This window comes from Calypte anna, chromosome 8 (genome assembly GCF_003957555.1).
Source record: "Calypte anna isolate BGI_N300 chromosome 8, bCalAnn1_v1.p, whole genome shotgun sequence".
In the NCBI taxonomy this organism is placed as follows: Eukaryota; Metazoa; Chordata; class Aves; order Apodiformes; family Trochilidae; genus Calypte; species Calypte anna.
The window spans coordinates 30,882,132-30,894,221 of NC_044254.1; the positions used below are offsets into that span (position 1 = coordinate 30,882,132).

At 42.6% G+C, this 12,090-nt stretch overlaps 2 protein-coding genes across 3 annotated transcripts; one reads left to right on the top strand and one right to left on the bottom strand.

The window, feature by feature from the left end:
* Positions 1–753: 753 nt before the first annotated feature.
* Positions 754–6,571, bottom strand: CRYZ (crystallin zeta). Its single transcript, XM_030455076.1, has 9 exons — positions 6,460–6,571; positions 5,719–5,843; positions 5,238–5,390; positions 4,197–4,360; positions 3,362–3,413; positions 2,272–2,421; positions 1,770–1,871; positions 1,586–1,681; positions 754–1,323 (listed from the first exon to the last, which is right to left on the bottom strand). Exons 2-9 carry the CDS (start codon positions 5,827–5,829, stop codon positions 1,162–1,164), a joined length of 990 nt encoding a protein of 329 aa, XP_030310936.1. The 5' UTR covers positions 5,830–5,843; positions 6,460–6,571; the 3' UTR covers positions 754–1,161.
* A 192-nt stretch (positions 6,572–6,763) lies between these two features.
* On the top strand, positions 6,764–11,457 carry TYW3 (tRNA-yW synthesizing protein 3 homolog). Of its 2 annotated transcripts, XM_030455203.1 has the most exons (6): positions 6,764–6,979; positions 7,292–7,372; positions 9,238–9,336; positions 10,129–10,200; positions 10,456–10,589; positions 11,092–11,457. In XM_030455203.1, the coding sequence occupies exons 1-6, from the start codon at positions 6,806–6,808 to the stop codon at positions 11,303–11,305; spliced, it is 774 nt and encodes a 257-aa protein (XP_030311063.1). In that variant the 5' UTR covers positions 6,764–6,805; the 3' UTR covers positions 11,306–11,457. The 2 variants fall into 2 exon arrangements, with proteins under 2 accessions (XP_030311063.1, XP_030311064.1); XM_030455204.1 differs by lacking the exon at positions 10,129–10,200 and having other exon boundaries at positions 6,803–6,979.
* Positions 11,458–12,090: the final 633 nt, after the last annotated feature.

The following is a 12,090-nucleotide window of genomic DNA, read 5'->3' on the forward strand; positions in this document are numbered from 1 at the left end:
GACAGTTTCTGTATGGGTGGCTTGCACAGATCGAGTTGCAGAGATCACCTGCAAGATTAGCCAGAAACATGACAAATAAGGGTTCTAAGAAATTCAACTGCAGCTGCTGGACAAGTTCCCAAGCCAAGATGATTCTCCCTCCACTGGAGAGAGCACACAGCCTGGAACACCCATGAACTCCTCAGCCCTTCCCCTGCAGACTGCCGTGGAGGGGGCTGCACTAACACACAAGGCTTGGACCACTGGGCCATGGGCACACCAATACCCACACCTCCGGCATGACAAGATCTCACACTGCTACACCCACCAGCTGGAGCACAGCCTGATCCCTGCACCACCACCAGCAACACAAACAGCTACATAGAAACTCCCAAATGGGTACCTCCCCCCTGCAGCCCTTGTTATTTTTATTCACGCTACTTCTCCCAAAATTAAAACAACCTCTTCCATTTGTACAATACATCAGAAATGGAGAGAAGAACTAAATGTTGGGTTGCATGCCTTTACAAAGCAGCCTGTGACGCTGCCTCACCCTGCTGGGTTACCTCTGTAAAGAGAAGCCTGCAATGCAATAAAATCAGGACTGCTCTGACACCTTCTGGTGAGAAACCCCATGGCAAACACTGCTCTTAGGAGTGGTGCACACAGACAGGAATCTCATCTCATCTCATCTCATCTCATGCTGAATCTCATCTCTAAGCTGTCACTGCACATTACCAGCCTCTCATTCATACAATAGTCTTTGAGCCAAGACCAAATTAAAAGAATCTATTATTTAAAAACATACAAAGTATAAAGAAAACCTGGGACACTTTCACCTCAGACACTAAGTCTGGCATAGCAAAATGGAACTGCCTCTGCTTCCAACCCATCTTTTCAGCTGCACAGTGAACAATAACAAAGCCTGTCTGAGCTGTTGGTTTCTTCTGCATCACACGGCCACATCAGCCAAGAAAATTTATTCTTTCCAAATCAGCCAAAAAAGCTACTTTACAATATATGCAACTCTTCTTACTACTAAAAGGAAACAATTAATTAACCTAAGCTAGCACCTGCTAGTCAGGTCAAACCTGATCAAAAGTACGTTTTATAATGGAGATTAAATGAATTATGGAAGCAAAGGTGCAGCTGAAATAGGCACAAAATCAGTGGGGAAAGTCTTTATGGAAGGAGCACCATCTTCCCCCGAGCCCCACTGCTGTGCATGATGTCCTCGTGAGCCTGAACCACTTTCTCCAGTGGATACTCAGAGCCTACCAGGGGTTTCAGCCAGCCAGCTTCTATCCCATCAAGGACTGCTCTTGCACAATCCTGCATCTCCTCCTGCAAGTAATAAAGACAGCAGTTACCACAAGGTCTTTGCATTTTAGAAAAGTATGGACTACTTATGAAGTGTTAAACCAAATTTCACAACCCCAAAATATTTTATGATGTTCTGAGATTAAATCAAAATGTAAAGGAATTAATAAACAAGTTACTTACAGTGAAATAAGCTTTCAACCCTACAAACAATTTTAGATGGAAATAAAGAGGTGCTGGAATAAGCAAAAAAACCCATATTCTTTAAAATAAAAACGTTTCTTACCTCAGTTGCAAGAAACAGACTAACTCCAGTTATGCTAGATTCTTTACTCATAGTGTCTCTAGGATTAATCTCAACAGGACCCCTACAGCCCACAACCTGTTACAAACAGAAGACAGCTCAGGTTGTAACTGCTGAGTTGTATTGCTACATGCAGAAAGTAATGTCAGCAACAAAAAATACTTACCATCACCCTTCCTCCATAGGACAACAGTTGCAAGTCAGTAGCCAAATTGATGTTAGAGAGCATTTCTATTATGACATCCACTCCCTCCATCCCTGTGTATTCCTAAACAGGACACAGTACCTTATTTACATCACTCCAGTTAGTGCTTGGGTACCACTGTTTATTTCACACGCTGCAGATTACATACATTTTACAGTTCCCTGCTTAAACTTTCAGTACAGCCTTTGTACTAAGGCTGACAGCTAAGAAGTTTAGTTTTAGCAGATTGTGATCTGCTACCATAATGGAAGTCACTTGAATCCAAGAGTTTCTGAGTGCCACTGCCTGTGAAGAAAGCTCAGCTTCTCCAGCCTGGAATAGTTTTTTCTTGCACAGAAATGAGAAAGGCAGTACACTACTGCTCCTACAAAAATCTGCTTTAAAAAACTTCTGCAAACAACTGTTCACATTTCTTTAGTAAGAAAAATACATACTGCACCACCTAACCCTGATAAATGCTTACCTTAATTTTATCAACATAATTAGCTTCTCTGTGATTAAACGCTTGGTGAGCACCATTTCTCAAAACCACATTCATGCCTTCCACAGTTCCTGCTGTACCCAAAACCTTCAAACCACAAGCTCTGGCAATTTGACATGTTGCTATTCCTACCTGAGAGGGAAGAAAAAAACAAAGGAGAGGTTTTTCTCTTTCTTTCTTAGAATTTATTTTATACATTCTACCAGCAGCTTGAAACAAACACACTTAAAAAGCTGGCCTGGTAACATGTTAGTCATAATAAGTTAATTTGGATCTTAAAGACAGCCAAATAGTCTTTAAAAAAACAAACTATATTTACAGAGACATAGTAAAGTTTTGTGTTTTTTTTCAACAGCTATCAACATTTTTTATAAATCCATATAGAATGTTGTCTATCTGTTGAAGCTGGGCCATACAAATTTGAGAGAAAGCTAGGGAATTTCTTCTGTTCACAGAATCCCCTGCTACTGATACCAGCACTATATACTGCAAAGAAAATCTGCAAGCACTAGTTTTAGAAGCATGACTTTTGCACTTTTTGCAGATTAAAATGGGATCTTTAGAAACCAAATTCTCAGTGCCTCATATTAGCTCTGCACTTTGAGAGAGTGTTCAGAGGTGGGGGATGCCTTCAGACAATCTGCAGCCATTCATGAAAGACCAATGCCTCCTGGTTGTGCTCTGTGCCTGTTTGCTGACAGGTAAAAACACCCCAGAAATGCATAGTTGCTATGCACTACCCCAAGAACTTGGAACAACTTGTACATGTTTTCAAATTGCAGCTTTCTAATATTAGTTTTAACTCAGGAAGACCAGTTTTAAAGCTTCCACACACTGCTGACTGCAGCACTGTGTTTATGGTGCCACTCTCTGCGTTAAGGGCCTTTACACAATCACTCGTGAACTTTCACCATTACTTGGAATAACAGACTTTGCTCTAAAAAAAAAAAAAAAAAAAAAAAAAAAGGTATCCTAAAGAGTCTGAAAAAAAAACCCCTATTTTGTTAATCCATTAAGTGATACAAGGACAGAAAGCAGCATTTCTTTTAATTTGCCTTCTCAAAATACTTACTCCTCCACTAGCACCATGCACTAGCACACTTTCCCCTGCCTTGGCACATCCTCTGGATGGAAAACAGGAAACATTGTCATTAGGACTGCAGGACAAGGTCATTAAGAATCAGACTGCACATACTGACATCACATATCATCTTTCACACAGTATCAAATCCAATTTATGTTATGGCTGAACAGGCATAATCAGACTCTTTGGGAAAACAAGGAGGCACAATAAATCATACCATTTATGAATTTAAGTAATACACAATTATCTCAACATGCAACTATCAGCAACAGCCTGGTACAGAACTCCACTGAACATCATCTTTTGTTAAAAAATCTCAAAATAAACCACACTAATTCTGATCATGAGTTCCATCCAACTAAACCAGACTTTCAGCCCTAAGCTCTCCCCCAGCTGACACAAAGTCTGGCTTTTACTCCCTGAGCTGTCCTCCAGCAAGACAGCACTGCACACAGAGTGTCTCTGGCAAAGAAACAGAAGTGGGTCTGTGCTACAGAACATTGTCTGTTTCATTAAGAAATTCCACTATTCCAGTTTTATTTCCCTAGCTAAAATACCAACGAGAACTGAAAGAGTGTTGCACATGTTATTACATGGTATTTACCAAAGAAGCCTCTCCAGGTCTGTTCTCTTGAGATGAAACACTTCACAAGAAACCACAGCTTCTGGATATCAATTACCTGGCAATTCCATCAGTATAACAAATTTAACTTTAGAGTTTTAAACAGTTCTCACTCGTTGGTTTTCCCCCCCTTTCACAAGACAATGAACATATTTTAAATACTCAAAAGCAAAACACCCAAACCTAGATTTGTCCCCTTACTTCTGGATCAGAGCACGATAAGCAGTGAAATAGGGTATTCCAAGGGCTGCCCCCTGCCTGAAGTCCAGCTTATCCGACAGAGGAAAGACCCTGTTAGCTGCAGCAAGGGCATACTCTGCATATCCTCCAGAGACTGTGCCAATGCTGAAAACCTTGTCACCCTTCTAGAAAAGAGACAAAGAGAGAAATTAATCATCCCTCTTATTTTTCCTTAATACACACTAAGGACTAGCTCACAGAAATTTAGGCTATTTCTAACAGCTCTCCTATTGAAAATAACCAGGTATAGTTGTCACAGAGAAGATTTTTATAAATGCTAACACATACAATCAATGCAACACAAACCATATCATTTCATATACTTAGATTAAGTGTCATAATTATAACCCCTGCAATGCAACACATAAACATACTGCCTCATTAATATTGGCCTTAATGAAACTGAACACCAACAAATTTCATCCACAGATTCTACCTGAAAAACTTCAAAGCTTTTACAAACTCAGCAGAAACATGTCTCAATTATTTTTGTTTAAAGGTGGAGAAAATATATACTCTTAATACCCACTAAGGTCTAAGACCAACAGACTTGAAATAAAGAACAGACTTAAAAACTAAATACATTTCATAGCTATCTTTAAGCAAACTGACAATTGCCTTCTCCCATCCCAAGACTTTTCCCCTAAGAAGATCTAAGAAAACTATTAGACTGAAGTAATGAAATATTTGAACAATTTTAACAATAAATATGTCATTTATGGGGTTTTAGGAGTCAGTAAAATAAAAATTGTTTCCATTTCCCAAACAAACTTCCCAGACAATGTTTCCACTCTAGTGAAATTGTTATCCCAAACAGGAAGCATCAATTTCAAATATTTTGGCTATAAAAATAGCTCTGAACCACATCTTTTGTACACCTGATCTAATTCCCTTAGGCAGACCAACTGAAGTGCCTCCTCCACAGTTAGCAACAAAACCAGGAATAAGCTCACAAAAGGAATACAGGAAACAATAACGAATTTACAGCCCATGTACAAGTACCTTGAATGCAGTCACCTGTTCCCCCACACCTTCAATGACACCAGCCACATCTGAGCCAGGCGTATAGGGCAAAGCTGGTTTTCTGGCATAGTTGCCAGAACGAATATATGTCTCAACAGGATTTACCCCACAGGCATGGACCTTAATTAACACCTGGAAGAAAAAGAGGCTTCTTAAGCAATAACTAAAAACATTTAGAACTTGAAATCACAGCACAGTACTACGGCATTTTAACTAAATTCTTAAGCAGAGCCACCAAAAATTCTGTGTTGAACTGAAGCTATTGTTCAGGAAATCCTTTCCATGGAATAGACAGCCCATGTAAGAGTAAAAAGACCACACTTGTAAAACATGATGTCTGAGGTTGTATGATTACAAGGACCAACATACATATTCAAGATGAAAAGTTTTGTTTCGCATTCTTCATTCTGTCCCATTGCCATTCAGTACCATTATTTCAGCTCACAGAACTCACACATACCTGATTTTCATTTGGAATGGGAATTGAGACATTTGACTGCAGTTTGAGCACTTCAGGGCCACCAAATTCAAAAACTCTCACAGCTCTCATTGCGTTTCTTGTGCCTGCCATGGCAATCAAAAAATCTGGGGGAAAAACCACCACAATATTGCATTGCCTTCTTATTTTGCATATTCAAAATTAAAAAATCAAACAATCACTTATCAAGCAACTGATTAAATAGATTAAATAGTGCCTCACTCCTGATTTAAATCCGGGGGAGGGGGGGTGTTTGTTTTGGGGTCTTTTTTCCCAAAGCTTGCAAAAGGCAGAAGATCACCCCTTCCACCTGCGGGCCTCTACGGGTGCTAAGAGAATCACACGCAAACAAATCGGGGTCCCTGCCACCCCCAATTACTCTGATTTATGATTTATCCCTTCAAGTATTTCCAGAGCAGCTCCTGAGAACGCCGCGGAGCTGCCACAGCTGCGGAGCTGTGCGGTACCTTGGGGAGACACCGCGTCCCCTCTCAGACCCCGCAGAGCAGCGGGTCCCCCCCCGGCGGGATGGGCAGCCCGGCCGCTGCTCCTGACCGAGCTTCAACGTAAACGTTAAAAATTAAATTACTAAAAAAACCCCGCTGACCCATAAACTGTAACACAGAAGACATCACAGAACATTAAAAAACGCCAAGAGAAACCGGATATCAGGGCCCCGCCCTCAGGTGAGTGAGGGGGCCCGGCCGGCGCCTGGAGACTCACCGGCAGCTGGGGCGGGAACGGCGGCTCGGAGCCGAGGGGTCCGGCGGCGGCACAGCCCCAACCCCCCGCAGCCACCGACCCCTCAGCGCCCGCGGACAGGCCCAGGTCCAGTCCCAGGCCCAGTCCCAGTCCCGGTCCCGCCCCGGCTCCGGCCCCGCCCCGGGGGCGCCCCGAGCCACCGCCCCACCCTCCCGGCCCGACCGGCGCGACCGCGTCCGCCAGGGACCGTGTCCGCCAGCGACCGCCGCTCGCTACCCACATCCGGAGCGCTGGCGGAAAGCGTGCGGCGGGAGGAGGTGTGTCCCTGGCGGGCCGCCGTCGGGCTGGCGGGTGCCGGAGCCCCGGCATGGCGGCGTTCGGCCCGCGGAAGGCCCAGCGGCTGGCGCGGGCGGACGGCAGCAGGAAGGGCGGCCTGGACGAGCGGGCCGCCCCCGTCGTGCGGCTCCTCAACGGGCAGTCCCGGTTCTGCACCACCAGCTCCTGCTCGGGCCGCCTGGTCCTAGTGCAGGGCCGCGCCGTGGTGAGCCGGGGACAGGGACGAGCGATGCTGGGGTCCCGCCGCGGAGCTCTGGGGGACCCGGCTGAGGCCGTGGCTCCTGGGCGGGTTTTCCTTTTATTTCCCCTTTTTCTAGCGCCGGGCCCGCCTCACAGCTCGGTCCGGAGGCGAACACATGGAAACGCCGTTTTTAAGCTCTTGATTTTCACAGCGTGAGGAAACGCGCGCTTTTAAAAGCGTTGTTGTTGTTGATTCCCAAGGAGCGTTTGCATCCGAGCCCCAGAGTGAGCCTCGCCTGCCCGTAGCGGTGGCTTAACCCTTTCTCTTCATTACCAGGATGGAGACAGCTTTGAGATCCAGAAGAAGGACTGCAGCTGGCTGCTGGTGACACACGAGCCCTGCTCCGGGAGCGAAGTGGTGAGAGCACAGGCACCTGGGGTGGTTGATTAGTGCAGCGTTCCTCATGCCATGGAAAACGCGTCATCTGAAACAAAGAAGTTGTCAGGGGGGTTATTCCTGTTACTGAGAGCAATTGATAATAAACTTTTCCCTAGGTGTTCTACTTCAGACCTGCTTTGAACAGAATGCTTTCAGGCTTAACACAGACTCCCTGCATAGCTGTAAATGCAGCTAATGTGAAACTTGACTAATTTCATACTGTCTGGGAGTAATCTCCACAGTAGCTCAGCAAGAAGTCGCTGGTTTTTACTGCTTCTGTAGCAGAAAACTGTCTTTCAAAAAACGATTTATGAAAATCTAAGATACAGTGGCTTATTTTCTCCGAAGCCCTTTCCTTATTCAAAATAAGTGGAAATAATGCTTTTCTAAAGGAGTGTTCCCCTTTCCTGAAATGTTACTACAACAACATACCTTTAATTTCTGAAGCTTTTTATCTTTGCTTTGTTTTTCCTTTGCCTTGACTGGCCAGCACTGAGGTACACACTGATGCAGTTGTAGTGCCTGCTTCAGAATGGGTCAGTTGCAGTTAATATTTTGACTTTAATTAGTTGTATTCTCACTGGAAGGCTGCAGTGTTGGCCGGCTTTGTTCCTCGACAGCGTGAGCATAGCTGTGGTTACTGCACACAAATCCCAAACTTAGAAAGACCAAGGTTTAACTTAAAATAAGAGCATGTATGGAGAAGGTGCTGCATCAGTACATGTGAAGATTTTTCAGGGCTCAAACATCAGCAGTTTTCCTCTATGCCATCGTGTCTTAAAAAAGCAAATGAGTCTGATTATTTCCTGAAGATTTTGCTGTGAATATTTTCACTTCACAAGAAAGATCAGAAGGGCTGGAGAAAACAACAAAGCATGGGAAAATAGCTGAAATTTCTCAAGTTAACAGAGCCACGTTCTTAGTGCTGTGAATTAAGCAAGTGAAGGCAAACAATAAAGAGGGGGAGCAAGTAGTGCTTGTGATTAAATAATCATGCAATAAGTCATATAACTACCTCAAAGCAGCCTTTATGGACAGAAGAAAGTATTATCAATGCTTAAGGTTTCTTTGCATGAAGATAGCTTAGGAAAGTAGGGAAACTCTTAGCCACGCAGAATGTCATAGAGCTTTCTCCACACTCATAAATCCAGGAAAAATTGCCAGTAGCATCTCAGTCTTAGAAGAGAACTGAGGGCTCTGAATATAATTTCTTGAATTTAATAATGATGAAATTACTTTTTTTTTTTCCCCTCATCTTGTGGATTTATGCCTCTAATTTCACCTTCTGATTTTTTTTATCTATGTAATTAATATACAGTAGGCTATGCATTATTGTTTAAACTAGGATTAAAATAGGATCAAGCATACGGGACCATTAATTTAATCTGCTGAACCCCAGAAAGTTTTCTAAAGTTGGGGAATGTAGTTCATAAAGTAAATGTCTTTGGTTTTAACGGTTTAATAAAATGTGAAGCCTACTCATGTTTCACCTGATGGCAGTAAAACAATCCTTTTCCCATGCTGTGCTGATTGTATTGATTGGTTTGAATATACAAAGAAATAAACAGCAAAGTGCACTTAAGTTTAAGTCTGCTTTAAAATTAATTTCTATCAAACCTAATCAGTTTTGCAAACAGAATCATGGAAATTCACGGAATTTCTGTGTATGATGAGCAATGAAAAATCAAAAGCAGCTGAAAAAACCTGATTGCTTCAGGCTTCTTTGATGCATTTTTAGTTGCTGTTTCACACACTGACTCGCTATTTTTTTTTCTTTTTTTTCTTTTTTGTAGTAGCAGTATATTCCTGCAGTATTAATACCAATGTTTTGGTGTGTTTTCCAGATGACAGCATTAGAGAAAGCCACTGGTGATGTTGTGCTCAAGTTTGAACCATTTGTTCTTCATGTGCTGTGTCAAGAGCTGCAAGATGCACAGCTTCTGGTAAAATTACATCAAATAACAAGGTTACCCTGTCATTTGTTATAGTCTTTGGTGTAAAAGTATTGACTCCTGAGTAAGCTTTTGCACTCAAGCAGAGTCCCAGGTGTGCTGCACGTTTTAAAATTAGGGTAGTAAAATTAAGCTGAGGAAGAAAACACAGCTTTAAAATTAGTAGACATATTGTTTTTCTTTTTAGAAAACAACATTACTCACCTACAGTTCCACCTTCCAGCTGTAGCAGGTTGCTGGGTAAAAGCCTGGGTTGCTGTTGCTGAAGTGATGGGCTTTTTCAGGTGTCATTCCTCTGCCATCCAGGCCATTGGCCTCTGGGGTTTCAGCTCCCTGAGCAGTGCCTTTGCCTTCTGCTCTTCCAGAACAACTGCAAAGAGCAAAGCAAGATGTGTTTGTTCCTTCCTCAGTGCAGGAGAGAGTTGATGAGCTTCCCTTATGTACTGGTGCACTTGCAGCTGTGGAAGGGCTGCAGCACTGTCTGTCTGGTTACCAGCTCGAGACAAACTGCTGCAGGGGACACCAGTGTCCATATGCACTGACCAGTTCAGATCAGACAATCAAAATGGGTCTTTGAAAACCAACCACAATTGTTTTACACTGTGTGAGTTTGATCTTAAAAGCATTTTAATATAACTATTACTGTGTTACTTTGGGGAGATGGTTTTGAATAAGGTTTTTGCAAAACCAAGATTATAAATGGCATTGTGACCCATCCATAGTTAATTATTACTTGTTGTGAAAGTGTGTAAGAGCTGTTTAAGGCATTTATTTGTTTTGCAGCATTCTGTAGCTGTCAATTCTGGCTTCAGGAACTCTGGTATTACAGTTGGCAAAGGAGGAAAAATTATGGTGGTAAGGACTTTCCTTTTTACCTGTGCAGAATGCAACAAAATAATGCCATTACTCTTAAATAACTTTTACAAGCCAAGATCCAAATTGTAACATGATCAACAGCTGGCACAGGGCATGCTGTAGCAAAGAAATATCTTTCTGGTTTAGTTGACAGCAAACTAACCAGCTGTCTGGATAAGTGAAATTTTTGCTGTAATAAATTATTTAACTAACATTCATAAAATAAAAAACTAGATAAATCCTCTGTGTTTTCAGGCTGTCCGGAGCACTCACTGCTTAGAAGTTCCATTGAGCCACAGGGGTAAATTGATGGTCTCTGAAGAATACATTGAATTTCTGATACATGTAGCTAATCAGAAAATGGAAGAAAACATAAGGAGAATTGACAGGTTTGTTAGATTACACCATTCCTTTTCATTACATCTGAATCCAAAAGTGAGAAATGCACAGGAGAGGGTATGTTAAAAAAAAAAATTGTGCCACAACAAAAACCTAATGAACAAAACCACACAACACAAAAGTGTAAAATACAGCTCCAGTTAATTTTTTGAGCTCTGAAGGCTATAAACTATTCAAGCACAAAGCTATAAACACGGTTGCAGGCTGCCTTCACTAGTGAGCAGGATTTAAGTTTCTTTTTTAAATGATCACAGCATTTGTTATTTTAACAGGGTAAGCACTTCAGAAGTATTAAGACTGCAGTGCACACTTTCATCCACTGAGTGCTTTGTAGGGACCCAAACTGATGATTTATGAAAGTACTGGGAGGCTGCACACACTTTGGGTATTCACATTTGTCACCAGCTGAGGAGCAGGATGGTTTCACAGTGAAGTTTTTCAGATTGTGAGCAAACCTGTGAAAATAATAACTACACAATTGTTCCTTTCTAGGTTCTTCAAATGCTTAGAGTTGGCTTTGAAAAATTCTGCCAGTACAAACAGCTCTCTTGAGAAGACAGAGAAGCATTGCCCTGTGTACTTGCACAGAAGAAAGAGAAAAAACATTCAAGGGTTGCACACCCCTCCAAGGGGACCCAACGAGGAACTGGAGCCTGAGGATGATGTGGAAACCAGCCTGGATATTTTTGCTGAGATCATGATATAGACAAAGGCATTTGAAAGCAAATTACAAACTGAATAATAATTGTAATGCTCTTTGTAAGAGATTTAAATACTGCTCTGTTCTAAGTAGTAACATTCTCATGGACATTTGCCAGAAAATAAGGCAATTAAACAGGTTTAGTGCCACAGTAGCACTAATGCTCACAGAAAACAAAACCTTAAAACGGTTTGGGGTTTTTTTTTAATTAGTAATCTTTTACTCCTTCAGTTGCCACAGAAATAACTGGTTTGCTCCAACCTTTGGCCATGTTTTTAATGGCAGAGTTTCACTTCCCAGTGCTGCCTTTGGGCCTTGTGTTTTTTGCAGAGCAAAGGTACTAAAATCTGGGTTATGAAGGTTTTTAATCCCTGTAGGAACTCCATAGAACCATGTGCAGCAGTACAGTTGGACCTTTCAGAACACCACAAAGCCACACATCAGTCAGCTGAAGACCAGTGGCTGGTGTGGGGGTGGGAATGGAACAGCAGATGAGTGCTACTCCAGGTGCATCCCAATCCTTCCTCCTCTCACTGGGCAGCAGTGAGACCCCCTGTGTGCTTCTGTGTTCTGATGCCCCGGGCCTGAGGCTGCTCAGAGACACTTCCCTCTGTAGCAGCTCTGTGTGCTGACTGCTCGCTCACTCGTGGGCCATTCCACATGTCCAGCACCCAGCTGCAGGTCTGGCTCTGGTTTGGAAGTCAGCCAGGGTGCAGAGTCATGGGCTTCCTTACCAGGCTACAAACCACCATGCAATAAATGTTGAATATAAAGCAGTACAATCATCTCGT

Coding starts and splice junctions, on each gene's coding strand:
- CRYZ (XM_030455076.1), bottom strand. CDS start 5,829: ATGGCAGGCACAAGAAACGCAATGAGAGCTGTGAGAGTTTTTGAATTT. Junction 4,361..5,237: donor AACAGGTGACTGCATTCAAG/GTACTTGTACAT, acceptor TCTCTTTTCTAG/AAGGGTGACAAGGTTTTCAG. Junction 3,414..4,196: donor TATCGTGCTCTGATCCAGAA/GTAAGGGGACAA, acceptor TTTTCCATCCAG/AGGATGTGCCAAGGCAGGGG.
- TYW3 (XM_030455203.1), top strand. CDS start 6,806: ATGGCGGCGTTCGGCCCGCGGAAGGCCCAGCGGCTGGCGCGGGCGGAC. Junction 7,373..9,237: donor CCTGCTCCGGGAGCGAAGTG/GTGAGAGCACAG, acceptor TGTGTTTTCCAG/ATGACAGCATTAGAGAAAGC. Junction 10,590..11,091: donor AACATAAGGAGAATTGACAG/GTTTGTTAGATT, acceptor GTTCCTTTCTAG/GTTCTTCAAATGCTTAGAGT.